Below are 25,462 nucleotides of genomic sequence, written 5' to 3'. Positions count from 1 at the left end.
CTGCAGTAAGTGACTGGGGAGCAGTAAAACGAAGGGGGATTGACGGGGACCAGGCGTGCTGAAGAGTGAGAGAGAGACGGTTATTACCCCTGGGAGCGTGTGACCAGCGAGAAGGACTTTTGCAGTAACAGGGTCCCCCGGGGGGATCGCAGCGAGTGGTCCCAGGGGCGGAGGAGTCTGCAGCTCGACCCTGGCAGAGAGGCGGTGACCTCGAGAAGGGCTGGCACACTAGGGGGCCCCCTAGGAACTGTGGGGAGCTGTGAGCACACAGGCCGGTGAGTGGCCAGCAGGAAGATGTATGCCAAGCGGCTTAAGAGCGACCTGGTGGAGCTGTGCAAGCAGAGGCGGCTGCGCATTGGGAGGCTCACCAAAGAACAGCTCATTGCCCAGCTGGAGGCGGAAGATCGCGCGAATGAACTGATCCCTGTGTCTCAGGGAAGCAGCCTGGCAAATGCAGCGCAGGCACCAGTGTCTGTCCCAGCTGGGAGTGGTCAGCCGGCTGCTGAGGGCTTCCCGAGACCCCTCCTTCCTATGCCTAGGGGAAGGGTGGGGAGGAGCCCAGCAAATACCGAGGGCGCCGTGACCCCCCCGGCCAGCAGGGGGTCCCCCCGGCGAAGCTCGCCGGCCAGCAGAGGATCCTCCCGGCGGCGTTCGGCATCCGGGGAGCGGAATTGGCTGGAATGGGAGAAAGAGCTAAAACTGAGGGAGCTGGAGGATCGTGAACAACAGAGACAGCATGAAGAGAGACAGCGTCAGCATGAACGGGAGGAGAAAGAGAGACAGCATCAGCGTGAAGAGAGACAGAGACAGCATGAACGGGAGGAGAAAGAGAGACAGAGACAGGAGAATGAGAGACAGCATCAGCGTGAACTGGAACTGGCGAGACTGAGGGGCAGCGAACCCCCGGCTGCGGTGAGTGAGGGGGGACCCAGGACTGCACGGAGCTTTGATAAGTGCATCATGGCCCCATACAAGGAGGGGGAGGACATGGATGACTTCCTGGAGGCCTTTGAGACGGCCTGCGAGCTGCACCAGGTTGATCCCGCGGACAGACTCCGGGTCCTTACCCCCTTACTGGACCCCAAAGCCGTGGCATTGTACCGCCAACTGGAAGAGGCAGAGAAAGGGGACTACGAGCTATTCAAAAAGGCCCTGCTACGGGAGTTTGGGCTGACTCCTGAGATGTACCGGGAAAGGTTCCGGAGTCAAGATAAAACCCCTGAGATCTCATATCTGCAACTAGCCGCCCGCATGGAAGGATACGCCAGCAAGTGGGCTGATGGGGCCCAGACGAAGGAGGACCTGGTCAAACTGCTGGTACTGGAGCAACTGTATGAGCGGTGCCCATCTGACCTGAGGCTGTGGTTGGTGGACAGAAAGCCAGAGAACCTGCGACAGGCAGGCCGGCAGGCCGATGAGTTCGTAAAGAGCCAGTCAGGAGATAAAAGGGAGGAGTCCCAAAGGAGCAATCCCACCACAACGCAGAGAGAGAGTCACCATGGGACCTCCCCGTGGGAAAATACAGAAAAACCCCATCAGAGGGGAACATCCGGCATCAGGACCATCCGACCCACTCAAGGGGACCCATGGGACATGGGCTGCTACCACTGTGGCCAAAAGGGCCACATACGGGCCCAGTGCCCCAGGCTCAGGGACAGACTGAGCAGGCCGAACCCACAGAGGGTTGACTGGGTAGAGACCCAGCCCGGCGAGAGGCAGCATTCCCAGGGAAGGGGGGCTGGCAGAGCACCACCTGCTAAGGAGGGAGGAGAGCCCCAGGCTAGCTTCTCTGGGGGGCCAGATGCTCCGGATTCAAAGTTCTCCGTTTACAGGGTTGGCGCGGGGCTGTCCCTGCGGAGCGAGTGCCTTGTTCCCCTGGAGGTGGAGGGGAAGAAAGTTTATGGTTACTGGGACACGGGCGCAGAGGTGACACTGGCCCGGCCCGAGGTGGTGGCCCCAGATCGGGTGGTGCCCAACACCTTCCTGACCCTGACCGGGGTGGGCGGGACCCCATTCAAGGTTCCCGTAGCGAGGGTACACATGAAATGGGGGGCCAAGGAGGGCCCCAAGGACGTGGGAGTGCACCACCATTTGCCCACCGAGGTGTTGATGGGGGGGGACCTAGAGGACTGGCCAAGCAGCCCCCAGACCGCCTTAGTTGTGACCCGCGGTCAGAGCCGGCAAGGGGCACTGCCCCCTGGCCTTGGGGGGGGTGCTTTGCCTGAGGCGCGGGACCCTAAGCTGGTGGGGAGGGAACGCCCAGGGACGCGGCTCAGGGAGGCTGCAGCTTCGGACCCAGCGGGCGAGAAAGAGCAGGTGGTCATCCCTGTCCCAGCTGCTGAGTTCCAGGCCGAGTTGCAGAGAGATCCCTCCTTGCGGAAGATAAGGGACCTGGCCGACCTCAATGCGGTACAGACCATGGGACGAGGTGGCCGGAAAAGGTTCCTGTGGGAGAAGGGGTTCCTGTACCGAGAATGGGCTCCCCCAGGGAAAATGGAGTCAGGGGGGATCAGGAGGCAGCTGGTGGTACCCCAGAAGTATCGCCGCCAGCTGCTGTGCCGGGCCCATGACATTCCCCTCGCAGGGCACCAGGGAACCTGGCGTACCCAGCAGAGGCTGCTACGGAGCTTTTACTGGCCTGGGGTCTTTGTTACTGTCCGACAGTACTGCCGATCCTGTGACCCCTGTCAGAGGGGGAGGAAGGCCTGGGACAAGGGGAAAACAGCTTTAGGACCCTTGCCCAGCATAAAGGATCCTTTCCAGAGGGTGGCCAAGGTTAAAAGGGCGGCTCTGAACCAAGAGAGCCCAAAGCACAGACCTCCAGACTGGAGCGCTGGGAGAAGACCACAGCCCAGTTGGAACCCCAGAGGTATGGGGGTGGGAAAAGGGCACAGGCCGCATAAACCTTCCCACATGCGAACTGCGAGTGCCATCAAGCACCCCCGACCTAAGGGGGGGCGTGAAACTGGAGGGGCCTGGTGTAATTCTCACCAAGGAATGGGAGGGATGCGGGGGCATCCATGGGAACGGGGGTAGGTTCGAACTTCCCCGGGTCACTGGCTAAAGTGACCCTGCTCAGTTCGGTCTCGAAGGGGGGAGAGATGTGACGAACTGGGCCTGTTCTCACTGTGGTCTGTGAATGCTGACAGGGGAGTGTGACTAGGATGGTCTGCATTGCAGGATGGGATCTGCCCGAGGGCGCATACCTGAGTGTGTAACATGAGAACCCAGGAAGGGGTTGAAGGGGAGGTGACTCCTTAGCCCGGGAAACTGAACAAAGGCTGAAGGCAGAGTGCTGGAAGCAGGCAGGGAGAGAGGGCTGGGGGGCAGAGATGGCTCTGACCTCCCAAGGGGGGCTGGGCTGGGATGCCCGGGGACCCCAAGATGGACCTAACTGAGGGGGTCCCTGTTGTCTGTGCCTGCAAGACCTGTCTTGGACTGTATTCCTGTCATCCAAATAAACCTTCTGCTTTACTGGCTGGCTGAGAGTCATGGTGAATCGCAGGAAGCCGGGGGTGCAGGGCCCTGAGTCCCCCAATACTCCGTGACAGTTCCCACCGCCCTCTGCTGGATGGAATCAGAACTGCTCACCCGCGTGTCAGAGGCCCCGTACAATTTCCAGCTTGTGGAGACTCTCCCGAAGAGGCTCCAAGTTCTCTGCCTGGCCACACTTTAGTGACGCTGTATCTGGCCCAGGCCCACAGGGTGGCTGCACAGTGGATGGCAAGGGGGGTGCAGAGCTGTTCCCCCAAGGAAAGCCCAGGCAGCGAAGCAGGGAGCGGCTCAGTGCCCCTTGTGTGGGCCTCAGTCCCACAGGTCCACAGCATAAAACCCCCTGCACTGGTGGCTCTCCCGGCTGCCTTCGTGGGGCAGGGCTGACCTGGCACGCCCCTTCCTTCTCCCACGGGCTGTCCTGGCAGTGGGCTGGCTGGGGGATTCCCCCTGCTCCCACAGGGGGTACAGCTCTGGGGCACAGACACTGCAGTGCCCAGGGCTGCCCCACCCCATGGAGATTGAAGCCAGTTCAGCCCCATACAGCGCTGGCCTGGACGCTACCTCGGAGAATGGGATGGCTTCAATGCTCCTCCTGTTAACCTGGGGATGGCGCAATCCCCAGGGGCCAGCCCCTGCCGCTCTGCGGGGTTGTGGGGGGATCCCCACCGATCTAGGGGGCTGGGGAAGGGGGATCCCCAGAGGCCAGCCCCCTGTCACTCTGTGGGGGGGATCCCCACTGACCCAGGGGCCGGGGGAGGGAGGCACTCACCGAAGATGTCGTCCTTGGCCAGGGCGTAGAGGATGCGGGAGGCTCCGATCAGGTTGCTCATGGAGGCTGAGAGGGTGGACGAGTAGATGCCAATGATGACAAAGGGAGGCCAGACGTTGATGTCCCGCAGGAAGCCGTAGTCCTTCTGGAGCAGGATCCTGCCAACGGGGCAAGAGGGGTGAGCCGGGGCACCTCTCTGCGGCGGCTCTCTGCGCCCCCTTCCCTGTAGGGCACCGCCCGCTCTCCGCACCCCCTCCCCCGCAGGGCATGGCCCAGTGGCTGGCTCTCTGCATCCCCTTCCCGGCAAGGCACCACCCAGCCGCCTGCTCTCTGCACCCCTTTTCCCCGCATGGCACTGCCCAGACACTTGGCGCCCGCTCTCTGCCACATGGGGCCACACTTCCTGGACCAGAGCCATGAGCACTGCTGAGTGGGAAATCTGCCCCATCTCCCCCGAGGTGCCAGGCGCAGCCACCCCCCAGAGAGGGGAACTGGAAAGCACAGACACACCTTGCTCCTCCATCACCTACCCGCAGGGGTTTGTTATTGCAGGGTCTCTCACAAGCACTGTGTTTATTGTTAGTGCGAGGGCCATCATGAGCACCGTGCAGGCAGGTGCGGTAGCGTGGGGGGTCCCCAAGGGGCTGAGATGGGCATGAGCGGGGGCTCCCCAAAAGGCCAGGTATGGCACGGGGGGGGGGGTGTCTGTGACAGGCCATGGGACAGGCATGAGGGTGGGGGGGGGCGTGACAGGCCGAGGGGTGTGGCGGGAGCAGGGGGACCCTGACAGGCCGAGGGGACAGGCACAGGAGTGCGGGGGGTCGCTGACAGGCTGAGGCGGTGGGGGCCAGAGCAGGGGGTTCCCTGACAGGCCGAGCGTGGGGGGGGGGTCTGTGACAGGCCAAGGGGACAGGCACAGGAGTGCGGGGGGTCGCTGACAGGCTGAGGCGGTGAGGGCCAGAGCAGGGGGGTTCCCTGACGGGCCGAGGGGGGCGGTTGTGGGGGTTCCCTGACGGGCCAAGGGGGGCGGTCGTGGGGGTTCCCTGACCAAGTCCCTGAACACCGCAGCCCCTGCAGAGCACAATTCCTCCAGTGGGGCCCCCAGGCGGCTTGCGGGTAATTGCTCTCCCAGCCCATCACCAGGCCAGGGCCCAGCTGGAGCCAATTGCTGCCATCAGTCTCCCGGGAGGCGGCGCGTGGGGCGAGGGCCGATCGATAGCAAAGCAGTTACAGCCAGGCTGGGAGACGGCTCGCGCTGGGCCCTGGCTTAATCAAACCAGCCAGCCCTGAGGCAGCTGATTTCCAGAAGGCCCTAAAACAGCCCACCTGCCCTCCTGCCAGCACCACAGCGGGGCCGGCTCTTCTGGGGCACGTCAATGGCCAAGTCCTGCCCCGGAGCTGTGATGGGGGTGCACAAAGGACACCAGCATGGGGCTGTGGTCAAGGACAGGGGTGCCTGGGGTCAGGCTGGCACCGGGTGGCGCTTCCAGCCTGGGGTTTGTTTTGTAAACGCGGCAGGGCAAGGCTGGTACGGGAGCTCGGGCCACGCGCAGCAGCCTCCCCAGCGTGGCATCGCGCCCCTCTGCCACGGCAGCCTGGCCTTCCCTGTGTGCAAAGCACAGCCACCACCGGGCAGATCAGTGGCTCCAACTCAGCCCTGCCAGGGAACCTGGAGATCAGGGTGTACCCCCAAGTGACACAGCGGGGCGGGGTGACCCCAGGGCTGGGCTGTGGGTTGGGATTGAGGGGCACTGCAGAGCTGCGTGGGGACCCCAGGGCTGGACTAAGCAAGATACCGCGTGGGCCGCGTCTGGCTGTGGCGGGCGCGGTGATTTGCATCACACCGGTGGCTGGAGTCTCCAATACTCCCAGGGAAAGCGCAGGGGGAGTGGACGTCCGGGTAACTCACCCGTCACTTGCAGAGTCAGAAAACCAGCGTGGGAGAGACCAGGCCCCACCAGGCCTCTGGGTCGGCTCCTGGACTTGTGGATTTTAGGGCTACTCTCTCGGAGGCCCTGGGAACCCCTTCCTGATGGGGGAGCACGGGCAGGCCAGGCCAGCTTGCATGTGAAGGGAATATCCTTTCCCAGGCAGCATCCAGGCTGGGGCATCAGCTCTGGGGCCTGGCAGTGCCCGGTTATGGCCCGTTTGTCCTCTGGCTGCTGCCCTCACCCCCAGCCCGCAGGGTATCACTACTGCTTGGTAGGAGCATCCCGGGCCATGCTGGCAGATTCCCGCTGCTGGCGCGAAGGGCGGGTTCTCAGAGCTGCCTGGCCACGAGCGGTTCATTGTGGGTTGGAAGCCACGCGAGCCATCGATCAGCTGGAAGCCACCTACCAGGGTTTACGAGACAGTGGCCCATAAAGCTCCCGGCCCCGCAGCAGCCAACTGGCCGAAACTCAGCGAGGAACTAAGTGGGGAAGGAGCCGTTTGCTGACGCTTTACAAGGATACAAATGGCCCAGCCTTTAATTGGATTTTAACAAGAGCCTGAGAGCAGGTGGGAGATAAATTAGCCCAGATCTGAAACTTCAGTGTATCTGGCAATTAATACCTAATTATCTGGAAATTGATCACCTAGCTCAGAGTGGCAGCCGAGCGGATGGCCCAATGTGGGGGCTCAAGACAAGCTCCCCGGCACCCCGCTGGGGAATCCCGGCCCAGCCCCGCCGCTCTGGCTGGCTGCCCCCCGGCTGCATTTCAAGGGCTGGCTCGACTGGTGAGGCAGCAGGAGGGTCGCCCTGCCCCTCACTCACCAGGCTGGACAACCCCAGTTCCATTGTACGGGGCGTTTGCACCAGCCCTTGGCAATCAAAGTCCTGCCATCTCCACAGGGACAGGAGACCCCCCCGGGACCTCTCCCTCGGGGCTGGGTTTGCCCCGAGTCTTCACATACTACCCGATGTCCTCCTCCCCAGAGCAGGCTTCTGCCCCTAACCTGCCAAATAGCACGGCTGGTGCGAATGGAGGGGGTGGAGTGCCTGCCAGCAGGGGGTGTGGAGGAGGTGCCCCTGCTGGGCAGGCCCCAAACATGCACAATGTGGGAGGAGCCGTAGAAAGAATGGTGGATGGGGCCATCCTAAATGAGAAGAGGATTGTTTTTGTGTAGGTTCTACCTAACTAGCAGCTCCAGCAGGCTTGTTCTCAAGGCTGACAGGGCCAAGCGTGACCCAGGGCTCGGCTCCCAGCTACTCAACTCCAGGGGTGGCGGGGATGCTCTCCCACAGGGGGCAACCCCCTTCCTGGGGAGCCGTGGGACCTACAGCAGGGCTGAGTCAGGCCTATTATCCCCAGGGACTGGAGGGGGAAACCAAGACAGAGCCTTGCCCGTGGCAGCAGAGAGGGGGCGGGCGCCAGAGGTAAATCACAGCCCCCGGGTTTCCAGCTCCCCATCACGTGCTCGCTCCTGACCAAGTCTGGTCAGGCCGGCCCCTGTGGTGCTGGCCCGCTTGGCCCGGCTCTGAGCAGCGAGCAGCTGGAGCTATCCACCGGGGGGAGGCTGGGGAGGGGAGTGGGGCACCCCCTATGGCAGCCAGAGGGCTCTGGGGGGCAGGATGGGACCGGACACTGCCGCTCCCCTGATGCCGTCCAGCAGGCAGGAGGCCACTGCTTTGGATCTCGCTGGCGGAGCTGTCCCTGGCATTGCCCAAGCTCTGCGGTGCCACCTCCTGGCCTTTGGGGGCTGGGTGGGGCCGTGCACGCTGCCTGCTCCCAAGGCACCGGGTGCCCCGACAGCACTCAGCCAGTGACCCTCCCCCCACTGCCGGGGGTTGGAGGCCGGCGTGGAGGCCGTGCCCTGGGCCCGTCTTGTTACTCGGGGGGGGGGGGGGGGGAGCGAAGCGAAGCCCATTACCCATTCCTGAGTGACAGCCCCTGCCCAGCCTGTCCCCTGTCGCTCTGAGCAATGGCTGTGCATTAAGATATTAGCCGCTGACAGCTATAACTCTCCCGACTCCTGCCAGCCGCCTGCCACCGGCCCGATTTATGGCACCACTTTCCAGAGTGGAAAATTAACAGTTGAGCCCGGGGCGTGCTCTGGATGGCCCCCGGTGCTGGCACAGCAAGGCGGGCACTGCCCGGCAGCCCTGCAGGGCCCCAGCTCTGGGACGGGGAGCGGAGCTGGACCAAGCAAGCGCTACCGGGCGTGGTGGCATCGCTGGCACGGCATGAGCTTGTGGGGAGGCCCTGGCCCCCAGTCCTTGAGAGCGGCAAGCCCGCAGCTGGGAGGGGCAGGCCCCCGACGGCCCTGGATGACACCAATCCCAGAGCCTCCCAGCCCGCCCACGCCTGGGCGCTGCCAGCCCCAAATCAATGCGGCTCTTCGGCAGGTCGATCACTCAGCTGCCCATCCTCCCCAGCACGGCCTTCTCTGGGCTCCGGCTTCACTCCGCCCTGATGGCTGGGCTGCCCTCTCCCTTCCTGCCCCCCCACCAGCATGCAGCCCCCTCGCCCCACAACGGAGGGTCTGTGTCTATGCTCCAGCGGGGGGGGGCACGTACCTGTCGCAGGTGCAGCACAGCGTGATGGCCAGCAGGTTGTAGATGAGGTAGGTGAAGAGCACGGCGGCGATGGTGCCTCTGGGGATGGAGTAGCTGGGGCGTTTCAGATCCCCTGCGGGGGGAAGTGAGGGGAGGCCGTCAGCCCTGCCCCATCTCCCCCTGCCCCGCCCCCCGTCCCTGCCCCCTCCTCACCCGACATGTTGGAGCCGGCCATGATGCCGGTGCAGCCGTTGAACATGACGGCGAAGACGGTGCTGAAGCTCATCAGGCGTCCCGTGGTGTAGTCCACGCTGTAGGCGGCTGCCAGGGCAGAGGGGAGACGTGAGCCCCCAACGCAGCCCGGAGCGCGGGCCCCGGCTCCGCCACCCTCCCCACCCCGCTCGAGTGCTGCGTCAGGCCAGGCTGAGCGCGCTGGGCAAGGGCGGGGCTGAGGTCAGCCCGGCGGACAGGTCTCTGCCGAGCGAAACTGGCATGGGCGCCTGCCGGCCATGGGGCAGCGCCACTCGGGGCACAGCCGCTACGCTGCCAGGGAACTCCCCAGCGCAGCCACACTGGCGGGGCGTGAGGCTCCGCCAACAGCCAGGACACAGCCCCTGCCATCTGCCTCTAGTGGTACCAGGCGGGGGCAGGTTGTGGACACGGCCATTCTGGCAGTAAAGCTGGAAGATGGCTCATGTGGGGCTCATGGCCGGGGGCTTTGCTGGGGGAACTGTAACCCCCAAGTTGAGTCCCAGCAAAGTGCCAGGCTCTGCTGGGCAGGGCAGGGCAGGCAGCGCTGGGCGGGATAAGATGCACTGGGGGTGGGGGAGGAAGCTGGGAACAGGGTCAGGTGGGGGGGCCTGGAGGGGAACTGGGGGGCAGGGCCAGGGGCAGAGTGGGGTGGGAGGTTGCTGGGCAGGGTTGGGCGGGAAGGCCGGGTGAGGGGGTCGCTGGGCAGGGTCTGGAGGGCCGGGTTAAAGGTTGCCAGGCAGGGCTGGGGGGATGGTGGGCGGGCAGGCTGGGTGAGGGGTTGCCAGGCAGGGTGGGGGGGGGGCGGGCTGAATGAGGGGTTGCTGGGCAGGCTCGGGCGGGGGGTGGTCGGGGCAGGCCAGGCAAGGGGTTGCCAGGCAGGGTCGGGCAAGGGGGTGGTCAGGTCAGTGAGGGGTTGCTGGGCAGGGTCGAGCAGAAGGTGGGCGGGTCGGTGAGGGGTTGCCGGGCAGGGGGTGGGTGGGCCGGGTGAGGGATTGCTGGGCAGGGTCGGGCAGGGGGTGGTCAGGTCGGTGAGGGGTTGCCAGGCAGGATCAGGCTGTGGGTGGGCGGGCTGGGTGAGGGATTGCCAGGTAGGGGGTGGGCGGGTCGGGTGAGGGGTTGCTGGGCAGGATCGGGCAGGGAATGGGCGGGCCGGGTGAAGGATTGCCAGGCAGGGTTGAGCAGGGGATGGACGGGTTGGTGAGGGGTTGCCAGGCAGGGGGTGGGCGGGCCAGGTGAGGGATTGCCAGGCAGGGTCGGGAATGTGGTGGGCAGGCCAGGTGAGACGTTGCCAGGAGCAGGGTGATCGGGTCGGGCAGTCCAGATGAGGGGTTACTGCGCTGAGGGCAGAGCCAGACGGTGCCCACCTGCCAGGTTGCCCCGCAGGGTGTCAAGCCGGAAGCCGGTGAAGGTGCCATTGATGGCGAGTGAGCCGTTGCCCTCCGGCAGCAGCAGCGGCACCACGGTGGGACCCACGGCAAAGAAGCTGACGAAGACAGTGACCAGCACCAGCATGACGATGAGGAAGATGAGGAAGGTGGCCTTGGCGTAGATGGAGGCACCCACCAGGCAGACCAGCAGGCAGACCAGCAGCAGGGCCGTGCCGTACAGCAGCTCGTACCAGTAGCTGCGGGGCAGGACCTGGAAGCTGCTGCCCATGGTCTGACCTGTCGGGAGATGGGGCGGGTTAAGGGGCATGGCATGAGGGCAGCTCCCCACACACCCCCTGCCTTGGGACGGAAGCGCAGGCCTGTGCTGGGGCTGTCAGTGGGGGGGCCAACCAGTGCCAGCTTTGTGCTGTGCCCACCTGGGCACCAGACTGAGCCCCCCACACTCCCTACACAGAGCCCCGAGGGCCAGGCCCTGCCATGCTGGGTGGGGTAGGACCACTCCTAGAAGGTGAGGCCCTCTGCCCCAGGGTCCGATCACACTCCCCAAGGGTGGTGGCTGCTGGCTTGGGGGCTGCATGGATGTCCCTATCCCCCCATGTGCACCCCCTACCCTGGGCATGCCGGGGAGGGGGTCGGGGGAACGCACCCCCCTTCAAGAGGGCCGGGCCATCACTGCCCGGGCACAGGTAGGTAACCCGGGGCAGGGGGGGCATTCCTTCCTGGGAGTGGCAGGCTCCTTGGGGCATTAACCTTTCTCATTCCCCTGCCCCACACCTCTGTGCCTATGGGGCTGATCAGAGAGAGCAGCCAGGGGGCTGGTGCAGCCAGGAGGGGAATTGGCAGGCAGCTGCCAGGGGCCTCCATGGGGCACGCAAGGGGCAGCTGGAGTGCAGGGGCTGTGAGGATGGCAGCCGTCCACATACAGCACGGCACTGTCGCTGTCAATAGCACCAGCAGGTGTCGCTCAGCCCTACGCAGCGTAATCCCTGGGGTTGGCAGCCCCACAGCTGCCCTGCCATGCCCGGATCCCCAGGCTGCTCCCTCCGTACACCATGCACAGACAGAACCCCACAGGCCCCCGGGGGGAAGGCCGGACAAGCCCTCCATATAACAGCAGGGGAAACTGAGGCGCAGAGCAAGGCGGGGCCTCACCCAAACTCAGGGAGGGAGCCAGTGACAGAGCCGGGCAGGGACACAGGTGTCCAAGGCCTCTGCACTCACTGTACGGGCAAGGTCCCCTCCCTCCAGGAGCGGGGTGGTTCGCGGGCAGTTTCCTGGGGTAACAGCGACCCTGCCCCCTCCCTGGCTCGCTCTCTGGCTATGCGGGGAACTGCAGCCCCCATACCAAGGGCTAGGTCTGCAGGCCCATGAACCCCAGGGGATGCCCCTACCTCAGCTCTGGGCAGGGGAGCGCTGCCTCCAGCCCGCCCACCTTGGGCACTGGCACAACCTGCGGGCTGGAGCCAGGGTCAGACGGGCCCGTCCTGGGGAAGGCGGTGGAGGAGGGAGTGACCAGGCAGCCGAGCTGGGCTGTTGGGGGTGAGGGGCGGGGACCCCACTTACCCAGCGGGACGCCGAAGATGTCGATGATTGCCTCCACCAGCCCCAGGATGTACAGGGCACTGCCGCAGACGTTGGCCAAGAAGAACATGATCCCGATGCTGCCCCCGAACTCGGGGCCGAGCGCGCGGCTGATCATGTCTGTGCCGGGGTCAAGGAAGACCAAGGGCTTGGGGGGATCCCAGCTTCAGCAGCTCCTGCCCGCCCCCTGGGCTGCGGGAGCCTGGGGAGACGCTGGCCGTGCAGGGCCAGGCCCTGGCACCAGCCCATGGCACAGGATGTGTGTGTGTGTGTGGGGGGGGGGGGGTGTCCCTGGGCCCAGCACAGTGGCTGCTCTAGGTGTAGCACATCCTAGAGACCTGGATCAGCTCCCAGCTGGCTGTGGTGAGCAGGGCGGGAGCCCAAAGCCCTCAGCTTCCCTTTTCTAAAGCACTTCCAGTTAACGCTGCTGAGGATTTCCCCTTCCCCCCGGGACCGGCCGCCTGAGGCCACAGCCCAGCCGGAAAGGGGGCACGTGCTGGGAAGAGGGGTGAGTGCAGCGAAGCAAAGCCTCTGGTTGGCACATGGGCTGCCAGCCAGGGGCACAGGCTGTGGGGATTTTGGTCTGTCTGCGGAGCCCCGGAGCTCACCCCCGCAGCGCGTGCCAGGGGACCAGCTCTGCCGGGCCGAACTGCTGCCCCACAGACCCAGACCAAGGGGAACCGGGCCGAATGGGCTGCCAAGAGAACAGGGCCAGCTCTGACTTTTTTGCCGCCCCAAGCAAAACAAAACAAAACAAAAAAATCAAGGTGGCCAGAACGGCAAAGCAGGGCAAAAAAACAACAATTGTGGGGCGGCCGGAGCGCGGGTGCAGGGGGAAGGGGAGGGAGCGGGGGGAGAGAGAGAAGGGGCGGCCAGGGCTTAGCGGGGCGCTCGCCATGTGGCCCCTCCCGCCGCACCGCCTGCCAGGAGGGCTCCACGCCGCTCCGGTCGGCGGGGAGGGAAGGACGCGGGCTGCCCTGCCGGGCTTGCTGCAGACCTGGGGCAGACGGAGCGCACTGCCCGCTCCTAGCGGGGCGCTCCCCTCCTCCACGCCGCCACCCCCTACTGGGCAGCCAGATCGGCGAACCAACCAATCAAAAAAAAAAAAAAAAGCGTCCGTGCCGCCCTAGGATTGAGCGGAATGCCGCCCCGTAGAATCTGCCGCCCCAAGCACGAGCTTGCTCGGCTGGTGCCTGGAGCCGGCCCTGCGAGAGAAGGGCAGCACCAAGGCAGGGGTGCCAGGAAAGGATACAGTAGGCTCCGCCGGCGTCCAGCGCCCCGTTGGTGGAGATGGCGCACACCGACAGCACCGTCATGCCAATGATGACGTAGGCCACCACGAACATGCCCAGCGCCTCGTACAAGCCGGCCTGGCCCACCACAAACCCTGCCGGCAGAGGGGGGAAGTAAGGGGAAAGGGGAGCGTGACACAGAGCTCCCACCTCCTGCCGGCCAACTGCTCCCTGTGGAGCCAGGCCAGCCCTGAGTGGCAGGGCCCAGCGTGTCCCCGCCCCCCAGGGCCAGGGTGGGGGACAGGGCGCAGGAGTCCTGGGCAGGCTGGAGGAAGGGGTGTCCCCCCACCTCAAGAACCTGCCCCCCTTGGGCCTGCTCCCCCACTGTAGGAACAACCTGCCTGCTAGAGACCAGTGGGAGCCTGCGCGCCCGTCTCCACTGTGCTGCTCCAGCAGCTACGCTCCAGGGAAAAGAGCAATTAGCAGAGCCCACGCGCTGCGGCACAAGGGGCTTAAAGCTAAACACCGGGGGATTAAAGCAACACCCAGCCCCATGCAGAGGGAGAGCCTTGAGACAGCACGGGGGAGGGGGAACAGCACCCGTGAAGGGCTGGGGCTGGAGGGGCAGGAAACCAGCAAATCACCAGGGCAAGTCCCTGTACATCCACCTGGCCTGGTGTCCCCAGGGAGCTTTCTGCTTCAACCATGGCCATTCGGTGGCTGCTAAGTGCCTGGCCCCTAGTGGGCGTGAGGGAGGGGCAGCTTTCATGGGGCTGCTGGGAGGGAGCCGTCACTGCCCCCCCACCGATCCCCCTCCTGTCATTCTGCCACCTCCCCCCCATCCCAGACACAGCTCTTGTAGGTTTCGCTTTCCTGCGCTGGGGAAGGACGACACCAGCCCAGCTCCCTGCAGCCCCACGGCTCCCTGCAGCCCCACGGCTGCTCCTGCTGGTACCAGCTACCTCCGGGCACCGCGGGCAGCCGGCCGGGAGGGAATCGCTGCAGGGAAACAACCAGCTGCTCCGGTGGAACAGCAAAGTGAGACTCCCCGGACTCGGGTCACTGTCTCTGTGGGTCCCACGTGTGGGCAGAGCGCCCAGGTTCACAGGACCAGGCACCACGTGCCCCTGGGCTGCATTCGCAGGCAGCGCCAGACGGAGCAAAGGGGGGGAGAGAACCACCGCCATGCAAAGAACCCGGCACAGTCAGGCTCGTCCTGGGGGATGCAGGAAGTGGCCCTGTTCCACAGAGAACTGGAATGGGCACAAAGTAGGTGAGCGATGCCACGCCCTCTCCTGCCCGCCCAGCAGCCTGTCAGCTTTAGCTACGCACCAATAAGCATAACGAGCAGCGGACAAAGCCCCTGAATGAGAGCGGGCAAACGGGACAGGCGCCGGTGACCCACCGGGCGGAGACGGGATGGGCGTCCCCAGCACAAATCCACCCCAGGGGCGGGCCAGAGTGGAGAGACAGCTCTAACTTCCAGGCACCGTGGGATCAGCCTTCGGCTCCCTCCACGCCAGCCCTTTGGCTGCAGCTCCACTGAGCGTGGCTATGGCGCTGCGCCAGGTGAGAGAGAGACGGCAGGTTTAAAATGCCCGCACCCAGCCTCTCTTAGTAAATAAGGAAGTGTTATTTTCTCCGCATAACACAAGAGCCAGGGGTCACGCAATGAAATTAATAGGCAGCAGGTTTCAAACAACCAAAAGGAAGAATTTCGTCCAACAACACACAGTCAACCTGTGGAACTCACTGCCAGGGGATGCTGTGAAGGCCAAAACTAGAGCAGGGTTCAAAAGAGAACTAGATACGTTCCTGGAGGACAGGTCCATCAATGGCTATTAGCCAGGGAGGTAACCCCATGCTCCGGATGTCCCTAGCCTCTGACTGCCGGAAGCTGGGAGGGGGCGACAGGGGATGGGTCAGTCAATGATCGCCCTGTTCTGTTCATTCTCTCTGAAGCACCTGGTACCAGCCTCTGTCGGAGGACAGGACACAGGGCTAGATGGACCATTGGGCTGACCCAGTGAGGCCGTTCTGATGTTCTACATGTATGTGACTCTCGGTGGAGGCATCCCCGAAGGCCGGTGCAGAGGGGCCGGGGGTGGAAATAGACCCGGCAACACTGACTGTAAACCCCCACTGGAAAGGCTGGGCCTGGGAAGGGCAATTTGCGGGATCCCAGGAACTCCGCCAAGCGCCCGAGACCCCCGCAGGCTGCGCAGGCCCCAGAGGGAAGGCGTTAGGCAGGGTGAGCCTCTGCTGACAGCCCCGTCCCCACAGCCCAGGGCAACCCAGCTTGCCAAGGGATCCAGGTGAATCACACCCACCCCCAGGAAAGGGCCCAGAGACTCCAGCCAGGAAGAGAGGCCACGGCCATGCTGGGCACCTTGGCCAAGGAGCGGAAGAGGAGGGGGGGGCGGGGAAGATGGCCTGCCTGGGCCGCGTCATTTCTGCACGGATAGCCAGCAAGAACTCAGAGACATCAGGGAGAGGAGAGACCCATTCAGTCGGGTCTTCTCCATGGGGCCTGGGATAACTCCCTCCCTCCCCCCACCCCCAAAGCTGGACCAGGATCGCTCCCCCACCCCCTCCCAAATTGGGCCAAGATCGCTCCCCCCACCCAGGAGGCTCCTCCCAGGAGGAATGCCCCAGTTTCAGATCTGACACCTGGGAGAGGAATGTGAGCTGTGACAGAGGCCTGGCCTAGCAAGGGCGGCCCAGCAATCCACTGACCTGGTTCTCTGGGCAGGGGCGGGGTGTGTGTGTGTGTGTGTAGTTACTGTTTGCACAACACAGGCGGTAAAGTACCACGTCCAGACCACCTGTTGCAATGATCAGTGAGAGAGGGAGAGCATCACTGCCCTCTGCTGGATGGACTCAGAACTGCACACCAGAGTGGCATCCTAGGCCCCGCGCTGCTCCCAGAGACTCTCCCTTTGCTCCAGAGGCAGAGGACAGAGCTTCTGGAGCAGGGGGAGCCGAGTTCTATCCCTGCCACCCCCAGGAAGTCATCAGGGGCCATGGACCGGTTACCAAACAGGCCAAACAAGCCACACTGCAAGACCTGCACCGCCCAGGAGCAGGGCTCCCCTCCCCAAGCATGCTCTGGTATCCTGCTAATTAGACTGTGACCTCCTTGGGGCCGGGGCTTGGCCCTTTAATGGCCCGTAGAGCCCCAGGCACCCCAGCAGTGAGGACTCGGAGGAGACCTCGCAGAGGGATGGCTGGGCGAGTGGGAGGGAGCCGGCTTGGGAAGTGACGGAATGGGGGCGGGGGGTGCCTGGTAGTCAGGACAGGTTTAACCCTCCATGGCCGGGGAGCAGAGCAGATAGTGCAGAGAAATCGGCAGCTTAGATCTCTCCTTCTCCCGCATGCTGCCCACCCCAACGCCCATTACCGCGGCATCTGCCGGCTGCCTGGATAGACAGGGAGCGCCGGGGCGGAGGACGTAAGGCCATCTTTATGCTGTGCTTCACGAGAAAGGCTCCCCCAAGCTCTGGAGATGATGGAAGTAAAACCAAAGCCACATCGGGCTCAGGCAGCCGGGCAGACGCAGGGAGCGACCCAGACAGGAAACCCACACGGCCCAAAGGGGAAGCAGCGCTTCACCCCGAAGGCTGCCCCGGCCGGGCTCTGGCACGTACGGAGGAGCTCCACAGCGGCAAAGCCCCATGACGAAGGCGCTGGCTCCCATCCTCCTAGGACCGAGACACGGGATGGTGTGCGCTCCCCGTGCCGCCATCCCAGGACGCAGGGCGGCAGATGGTCCAGCCAAGTACACTGGCCTCCTTGTCCTTAAGGCTTTGAAGCACAGGGCTTGATGAATTTAACAGCCGTGAACCCTGCTTGCCAGAAGCCAAAGCCGGGGCAAGGCACGAGGGCCGGCCTCCACCATCCAGGGGCTACACCCTGCTAAAGCGCCATCCCCGCCTCCCTCTCCTCCTGCACCCCCAAAGCCATAGGATCAAACTTCAAGATGCAGCATCTAATTGGGGGGGGGCTCCCCTTCTGGGTGCCTAGCTTCAGACACAACGCCCAGACTGCCACTGGTGCCCATCATAGCAGGCCCAGCGGGAGCAGGAAGCGCTTGGCACCTCTGACAAACTGGCACTGGGGGCCCGCTCCTCCTCCACTCAGTTACACCAGTAGGAGCCGGGAACAACTCCCTGAAGCCAATGGGACGACTCTGCTGTATGGCTGGGGTAGGCAAGATCAGAGACAGGCCCTGGGGGTCCCAAAATGAGAGGTCACTCCTGCAAAATCGGCCCCCGTCATCTCTGCAGCTGGGCTCACAGCTCCCCAACAACAGCATAAAATTGACCCAGTTCTCGTAAGGTGCAGGGCTTCCCCCAAGGCAGCAAACTGGTAATTTCACACCCTGGAGCCCACTCCAGTCACATGCACATGGTATTTCCCACAATACAGGCTAGAAACTAGCCCGTTCTGCAAAAGCTGGAGGTTCAGGCCTGCCCAGGCCACAGCAAGCTTCCTCTCGATCATAAACCAGGGCAGAAATTTCCCAAGTCGGGCTTTATTGATTACCGGTGGGAAGCGCTTGACATGCACTCACAAAACAACAGCTGAAGGAACCTACATAAAGGAGAAGGAGAACCCCAGAGAACTGGAGCTCACAGGGCCCAGAGCGTAAACCCCTTCGCCGGTGGCTCAGCGTTGGTTCGGCCGCAGTTAAAGCAAGAGAGGTAGACAGAACTGCAGGATGCCCGGCCAGCAGGACTGTCTCATAGGAAATGACTCATGCATCTGCCTGGGTTTTCCTACAAATCCCAGGCTCGGCACGGGCTAAAACAGTCCCAGTGTTTTGGAAGAAGAACTCAGCCCTGGGGAAGGCCGGAGTTTTCTAGGGGATGCCCGCACCGCAGTCCCAGGGCAGCTCGAGTTAGACATACCCAAGCTGGCTTTAATCCAGCTAACGGGCGTAACAGTAGCAGCAAAGCTGCGGCAGCTCGGTGAGAAGTTACCCAGGGCTCCGCGTGGTACAGTCCACATCGAACCACGCACTGCTACGACTTCTCTGCTCCAGTATGCAAGCTAGACAGATGAACCCCCACCCACCTCAGCGACTGTGGTACAGACACACCCTTAGACGGAGGCGCTACCAGAGGATCAAGCCCTAGTAGAAGGCTAACGGCATTTTGGGCTGTATAAGTAGGGGCATTGCCAGCAGACCAAGGGACGTGATCGTTCCTCTCTATTCGGCATTGGTGAGGCTTATCTGGAGTACTGTGTCCAGTTTTGGGCCCCACACTACAAGAAGGATGTGGAAAAATTGGAAAGAGTCCAGCGGAGGGCAACAAAAATGATTAGGGGTCTGGAGCACATGACTTATGAGGAGAGGCTGAGGGAACTGGGATTGTTTAGTCTGCAGAAGAGAAGAATGAGGGGGGATTTGATAGCTGCTTTCAACTACCTGAAAGGGGGTTTCAAAGAGGATGGATCTAGACTGTTCTCAGTGGTGGCAGATGACAGAACAAGGAGTAATGGTCTCAAGTTGCAGTGGGGGAGGTTTAGGTTGGACATTAGGAAAAACTTTCACTAGGAGGGTGGTGAAGCACTGGAATGGGTTACCTAGGGAGGTGGTGGAATCTCCTTCCTTGGAGGTTTTTAAGGCCCGGCTTGACGAAGCCCTGGCTGGGATGATTTAGTTGGGGATTGGTCCTGCTTTGAGCAGGGGGTGGGACTAGATGACCTCCTGAGGTCCCTTCCAACCCTGATATTCTATGATTTTATAGTCTAGCCAAGGCTCCAGGAGCTGACATGGCGATAATTTTAAAGATGCCAGAAGCCGATGGGGCCTTGCACTGGGACCCCTGGCAGTGGGAATCTGTCAAACCCCCCAGTGGGCCACGAATGGAGCCAGTGAGGCTAAGGGGGAATCAGGGGCAGCAGTGCCGGCCGACCTGCCCGGCAGAGCAGGGAGAGGGCACGGAAGGGAATGATTCGCAGCACAGCGTGGAAGGAACAGGAGTGGGGCAGCAGGGAAGGACAGCAGCCCAGGATCTCTGGGGGAAGACGGGTCCAGAAGGGGTGAGGAATACAGGAGGCTGGATTTCAGCCAAGCGAATCTGGGGAGGGGTTCGCGGCGGGGGCGGGTTCTAGCGGCGCGTCTATATGCAAGGCATTGTGGGTTCAGGGACGCTCACTGTGTCCCAGTGCATCTGGAGCAGATCTGCTCAGGTGACAGGCAAAGGGATGTTTTCTCTACCAGTCAGCCCTGCAAACCCAGCCTGGGCTCCCGGAGTTGCGCTGGGCTCCCTCTGGCTGGGGCAGCGTCACCCACCGAACAGATCCTGCAGGATCGATTCTGCCCTTGGTTACACCCATGCCATCCCCCATTGTCTTCCACTGCACGGGGGGAGGGGAGCTGGGGGACAGAATCCAGCCATACATCTTGGATTTACACCCCAATCCGGCGACTGACTTTGCACGGCCTCAGGGGCCCGCAGCACCTTAGCTGATGACTCTGCTAACGGAGGAACAGTCTCCAGATTGCTCTCCCATAGCACCAGGGGCCAAGAACCGCTCCTAGCAGGAGTAAAACACCTTTGGGCACCCCTGAGGTCCCAACAGATGGGAGGTTGATACTCCCTGAGAGGGGATCGCAGTAGGCCAGCGGGTCTCTGCCCTTGTCAGGGGCATCCTACATGCCAACCCAGCTTGGTTCGTGATCGCCAGCTACGTGCATCCACCAGACCAAGCCTAGCATGGGGGGGGGGGGGGGGGGGGGAGAGGAGAGGGGGGAGGAGAAGAGAGAAAATGGCACAGAGGCCAGGGTGGGGTTTCCGAGAAGACACTGACTCCCTCAGTTAAATATTAAGGGCTGGGAGCAGAAGTTCACAGCAGGTCCCTGAGCCTCAAACTTCACGAAAACCAAACCCAGGAACCAGAAAGTGCAACTGAAAAGAAGTTTTACTTCCACATTCCTCAGTGACAGCTGGAAAGGCTCCAAAGGGTGCTGCCTGCTCATTTCAGCACAGCCCCCCCCGCACAAAACCAAGTTTCTGGGGCTTTGTCTTTTCTCAGTTCTGGTTTGTATTTGTACTAGGAGAGCGGAGCCCGGCGCTGCAAGCAGGCAGCACTTCCGCAGCCCCCAGCTTTGGGAGCAATTTCAGGCTCTGTCTCCAGCAGGTTAATGCGCTTCTGCCTGTGCCCACCCACACACTGGTCATGAACACAACTGGGGGCTTTCCTCCAGCTGGAGCCCAACAGTCACCTAGGCACGCCGCCCTTCCAGGTGGCACAAGGGAACCCCGCAGAGCCAGGCAACACAGGGCAACTCACACTCGTACCATCGCTGGCTCTGGGCTTTATTTTCCCAGCTGCTAAAACTTGCTCCCCAAACTCTGGGCAAAGGCACCGTTGTCTTACAGGGCCTGGGCTTGAAGCAGGATCTTTTGCTGTCAAGGAACACTGGACACAGGCCGCTGATTTGGATGGGGGTTCCCGGGATATCGGGGTGCTGCGAGAGCAGGTTTAGGGATGTGGACTGTGGGCCTGGTGCAGAGGACTGGGCAGGTTATCGGGGGCTAGGGAGAGAAGCTGTTGCTGGGGGGCTGGGGATGGTGGGGGAGGGGTTGGAGGATGGTAGGACAGTGGCGAGGTTTAGGGGATGGGAAGTTAGTGGGGGTTACAGGAGTTGGTGGGATGAGCAGGTTCGGGGCTGCATGGAGATGAACTGGGGTGCTGGAGTACTGGGGAGCTAGTGAGGGGCTATGGGGCAGGTGTGAGGATGCTGGGGTTATGGGAGCTATAAGGGATTCCTGGGGGTCACTGGGGTGCCACAGTTAGGGGAGCTGGTTACAGAGGCTGCTGAAACGCCAGGGCAGGGCACCCCCATGCCCAGTAACCCCTCCTGACACCCCAGGACAGCCCATGGCAGGAAGGGGGACTGAGAGAAGTTAGGTCCCAGGGTATGAGGTCCTTGGGGGGGGGGAATCCTGGGGGACTGGGCTGGGGTTCCCTGGGGGGTCAGGCTGGGGGGAACCTGTGGGGTCCCTGGGGGATCCTTGGGGGCTGGGGTTGCCTGGGAGGTTCCTGGGGGGCCGGGCTGGGATTACCTGGGGGGTTCCTGGAGGGAACCTGGGGGGGCAGGCTGGGGGGGCCCTAGGGGGCTGCCCGACTCACCGAGCCGCAGGAACAGCACCACGCTGAACATGGAGAGCAGGGTGGGCACCACCACGCCCAGGAAGGTGCGCAGCTTGCGGGAGCCCGGCGCCGGCCCCGGCCGGGGCTCCTCCACCGAGGTGCTGCTGCACAGACGGTAGGTGAGCAGGGGGCTCCGCTCCGAGCCCGCCATGGCGCCGCCCGGCCCGAACCCAGCGCCCAGCCCGGCCCGGCCACCTCGGGGAGTCGGGGGCGGCTCCGGCCCGGCAGCACCGCCCCGCCCCCGGCCCGCCCGGCAGCACCGCCCCCCCGGCCCGGGACAGTCCTCCTGAGTCCGCCGCCGGCCCCGGCCGCCCCGCCCCGGACTCTGGGCACCTCCCCCCGGCCCTGCCCCGCTCACTGCATCCCTCCCCATCCCCTCCATCCCCCTCACTGCATCCCCTCCATCCCCCTCACTGCATCCCTCCGGATCCCACCCCCAGCCCCTCACTGCATCCCACCCCAGCCCCTCCATCCCCCTCACTGCATCCCTCCGGATCCCACCCCCAGCCCCTCACTGCATCCCACCCCAGCCCCTCCATCCCCCTCACTGCATCCCTCCCCATCCCCCTCACTGCCTCCCTCCGGATCCCACCCCCAGCCCCTCACTGCATCCCACCCCAGCCCCTCCATCCCCCTCACTGCATCCCTCCAGATCCCACCCCCAGCCCCTCACTGCATCCCACCCCAGCCCCTCCATCCCTCTCACTGCATCCCACCCCAGCCCCTCCATCCCCCTCACTGCATCCCTCCCCATCCCCCTCACTGCCTCCCTCCGGATCCCACCCCCAGCCCCTCACTGCATCCCTCCCGATCCCACCCCAGCCCCTCACTGCATCCCACCCCAGCCCCTCACTGCATCCCTCCCGATCCCACCCCAGCCCCTCACTGCATCCCACCCCAGCCCCTCACTGCATCCCTCCCGATCCCACCCCCAGCCCCTCACTGCATCCCACCCCAGCCCCTCACTGCATCCCTCCCGATCCCACCCCCAGCCCCTCACTGCATCCTTCCCGATCCCACCCCAGCCCCTCACTGCATCCCACCCCAGCCCCTCACTGCATCCCTCCCCATCCCCTCCATCCCCCTCACTGCATCCCCTCCATCCCCCTCACTGCCTCCCTCCGGATCCCACCCCCAGCCCCTCACTGCATCCCTCCCCAGCCCCTCCATCCCCCTCACTGCATCCCTCCCCATCCCCCTCACTGCCTTCCTCCCGATCCCACCCCAGCCCCTCACTGCATCCCACCCCATCCCCTCCATCCCCCTCACTGCATCCCTCCGGATTCCACCCCCAGCCCCTCACTGCATCCCACCCCATCCCCCTCACTGCATCCCTCCGGATCCCAGCCCCAGCCCCCTACTGCATCCCACCCCATCCCCTCCATCCCCCTCACTGCATCCCTGCAGATCCCACCCCCAGCCCCTCACTGCATCCCACTCCATCCCCTCCATCCCCCTCACTGCATCCCTCCGGATCTCACCCCCGCCCCCTTACTGCATCCCACCCCATCCCCTCCATCCCCCTCACTGCATCCCTCCCGATCCCACTCCCAGCCTCTCACTGCATCCCACCCCAGTCCCCCCACTGTATCCCTCCCTGTCTCACCCCCTCACTGCATCCCACCCCCCCACTGCATCCCTCCCTGTCTCACCCCAGCCCCTCACTGCATCCCACCCCACCCCCTCCACTGCATCTCTCCCGATCCCACCCCCCATGTCCCCATCCCCCTTACTGCATTTCTCCCCATCCCATCCTGCCCTGCCCCCCCACATACACATCCCAGCCCTGTACCCCTTACAGCACTCTTCCACCCATCCTCTCCACCTCCCAGAGCCGCCACCCCCATGGCCCTCACCCCCCATAGCCCTGCACCCCATTCACCTCCATACACTGCTGCACTCCCAGGATGTCCCAATACACACCTGTGCCCCCCCATCCCCATGTACCTGTAGCCTTCTTCCTCCCCCTGCATCCCCATCCTCCCCACATACCCCCACACCTCCTCCTCTCTCTTTCACTGCTCCCTCTTACCCCACCCTGCTCTCATCCTTGGCCTCTTTTCCTCCCCATCCTCTCTCCTCCACGTCCCCCCCCCTTCCAGCCCACCCTCCTCCCTTCCTGGCTGGGTGATTTAAGCAGCCCCTGGAAGAGTGGAGTCCTCCCGGGCACCATCATAATCAGAGAGAGAAAATAAAAAGGCAATAAACTCAGACAATAAAACTCAGCCAGCAGGCCGGGGCCCAGGCAGAGCAGAGCCCCCCCAGTACCAGGCAGCCAGCCTCCAGCCCCTTCACTGTGGGGCCCACCTTCACGCAGAGCTGCAGCCCCCTGGGCGAGGGGCCCGCAGGCAGGAGCAGTGCCAGGGTTTTTGGTGCCCTAGGCGGGGGGTCCTTCTGCGCTCCCGGTCGTCGTCGGCAATTCTGCGGCGGGGTGGGGGGGAGGGGTCCTTCTGCGCTCCCGGTCTTTGGTGCACTTCGGCGGCAGGTCCCGGAGCGAGTGAAGGACCCCCAGCCGCCGAATTGCCGCCCCCCCAAATCCTGGTGCCCTAGGCGACCGCCTAGGTCACCTAAATGGAAGTGCCGGCCCTGCCCGCAGGCACGGGAAGTCTCCTGCAGCGGGAGGTGAGGAGCTGCAGGACCTGACAGGCCCCGATTGCTGACTGGGGCCTCTGCCACGGATCCACGGGATCGGTGCTATGCCCCAGCTTTCCCCACGTCTCTCGGAGGAACCCCTTCAGCGTGCCAGACCCCCCAGGCTCCCGCTCCTCCGCGAGGACAGGCCGCGCCGCCTCCGAGACGGCCCAGGAAGCCCACCTGAGACAGCCTCTGCTCAGAGGCGTTTCCACTCTTCAGGGACCAGTGCACCTCAGCGGGGCTTTGCAGTGAGGCCCGGCAGCCTTTACAAGCCAGAGCAGGGATCCTGGCTAAGCCCGACACCTCCCCGTCCCTTGTCCCACCCCCACCCCCTCGCAGCCCCAGGCTGAGTTCCCATGCTCTCGTTGGGTGTGGCTTGTTCAATCCTGGGGGCGCCCACTGGCATCGTATCCCAGACAGCTCCATGGCACCGGCTCTGCCCCAGGAGCATCTAGACCCGAGCAGTGCCTGGGCCAGTCAGCCGCCGCCACCGCGTGTATCATGCATGAAAACAGCGCAGGCCGTTCCCGCGGCGTCACAGCCTCCAACCACCGCCCTGCAAGAACCCAGCAGCTATAACCCCTCCGTGGAACCACGGCGCCCGGCTTGCAAACCTCCCCCAGGTTCCAGGGAAGCAGGGCTAAGCCTGAAACGCCAACGCAGGCCATTGCCCTGTGGCTGTGGGGTCAGTGGGGAAAGCTCTGGGGGATCCCTGCCACTCTGTATGTGCCCTCCCGCCCCTGGGCTCCGGGGGCGCTGTTGTCGTGGCATTGCCCCCCGTGCTGCGAGGGCTGTTACCACGGATGCCAAGGGCCGGGCAGGTGGCACAAAGCTCCCTCTCTAAGAGTGCAGAGCCCTGCGGGAGGCACATGCCCCTGCCAGTCCTGCGCATCCCCTGCTCTTGTGGGGGGCATGTCACATGCTGGCAGGGGACCCATGGGACCCAGCCGGGCTCCTTTCTCTGAATGGCCTCTCCTGCTGGCACGTGTTGGGTGTGCAGCGCTCAATGCACTGATGGTGCGTCTGATGGCAAAGCACCCAGGGGAGGCTGGAAGGCCAGGACCACCTGTGAACCTCAGAGCATTGCCGTGCATGCACAGGGAAGGGTCAGGTGAAGACATGACTGCAAGGGGGCCCAGCCAATCCAAATCCAGAATGCCTCATCCGTGCCCAGGTGGAGGAGGCAGGCTGGGAGCAGGTGGAAGAGGACGGGACAGGGCCTTGGTGGCATGCGGTGGCATCACCTCTCTTCCCAGGTCCCAAGCTGCCCTCCAGGAGGCTCCCTGGGCACATCCGCCCTCCCCCAGACTCCGCAGGGCAGTTACTGGCTGGCCACAGGCTCTGCAGACACCCCCCCTCCCCCCGGGAGGATCCCTGTGTCACGGAGTATTGGGGGACTCAGGGCCCTGCACCCCCGGCTTCCTGCGATTCACCATGACTCTCAGCCAGCCAGTAAAGCAGAAGGTTT

General features: G+C 63.8%; 1 protein-coding gene across 1 annotated transcript in view; it reads right to left on the bottom strand.

Annotated features, from left to right (window-relative positions):
* Window positions 1–21,568, bottom strand: part of LOC128843591 (solute carrier family 12 member 9-like) — a 52,732-nt gene extending 31,164 nt beyond the window's left edge. The window contains exons 1-7 of the mRNA XM_054040523.1: window positions 21,340–21,568; window positions 13,215–13,349; window positions 11,945–12,082; window positions 10,358–10,657; window positions 8,955–9,062; window positions 8,763–8,874; window positions 4,265–4,422 (exon numbers count right to left, since the gene is read on the bottom strand). Coding sequence (XP_053896498.1) covers window positions 4,265–4,422; window positions 8,763–8,874; window positions 8,955–9,062; window positions 10,358–10,657; window positions 11,945–12,082; window positions 13,215–13,349; window positions 21,340–21,511 — 1,123 coding nt within the window. The 5' untranslated portion in view covers window positions 21,512–21,568. The remainder of the gene's footprint in view (window positions 1–4,264; window positions 4,423–8,762; window positions 8,875–8,954; window positions 9,063–10,357; window positions 10,658–11,944; window positions 12,083–13,214; window positions 13,350–21,339) is intronic.
* Between the last annotated feature and the right edge of the window lie 3,894 nt (window positions 21,569–25,462).

This window comes from Malaclemys terrapin, chromosome 9, assembly GCF_027887155.1.
Source record: "Malaclemys terrapin pileata isolate rMalTer1 chromosome 9, rMalTer1.hap1, whole genome shotgun sequence".
Lineage (NCBI taxonomy): Eukaryota > Metazoa > Chordata > Testudines > Emydidae > Malaclemys > Malaclemys terrapin.
The sequence above is the reverse complement of the archived record's forward strand: the minus strand, read 5'-3'. Positions and strand labels throughout refer to the sequence as shown.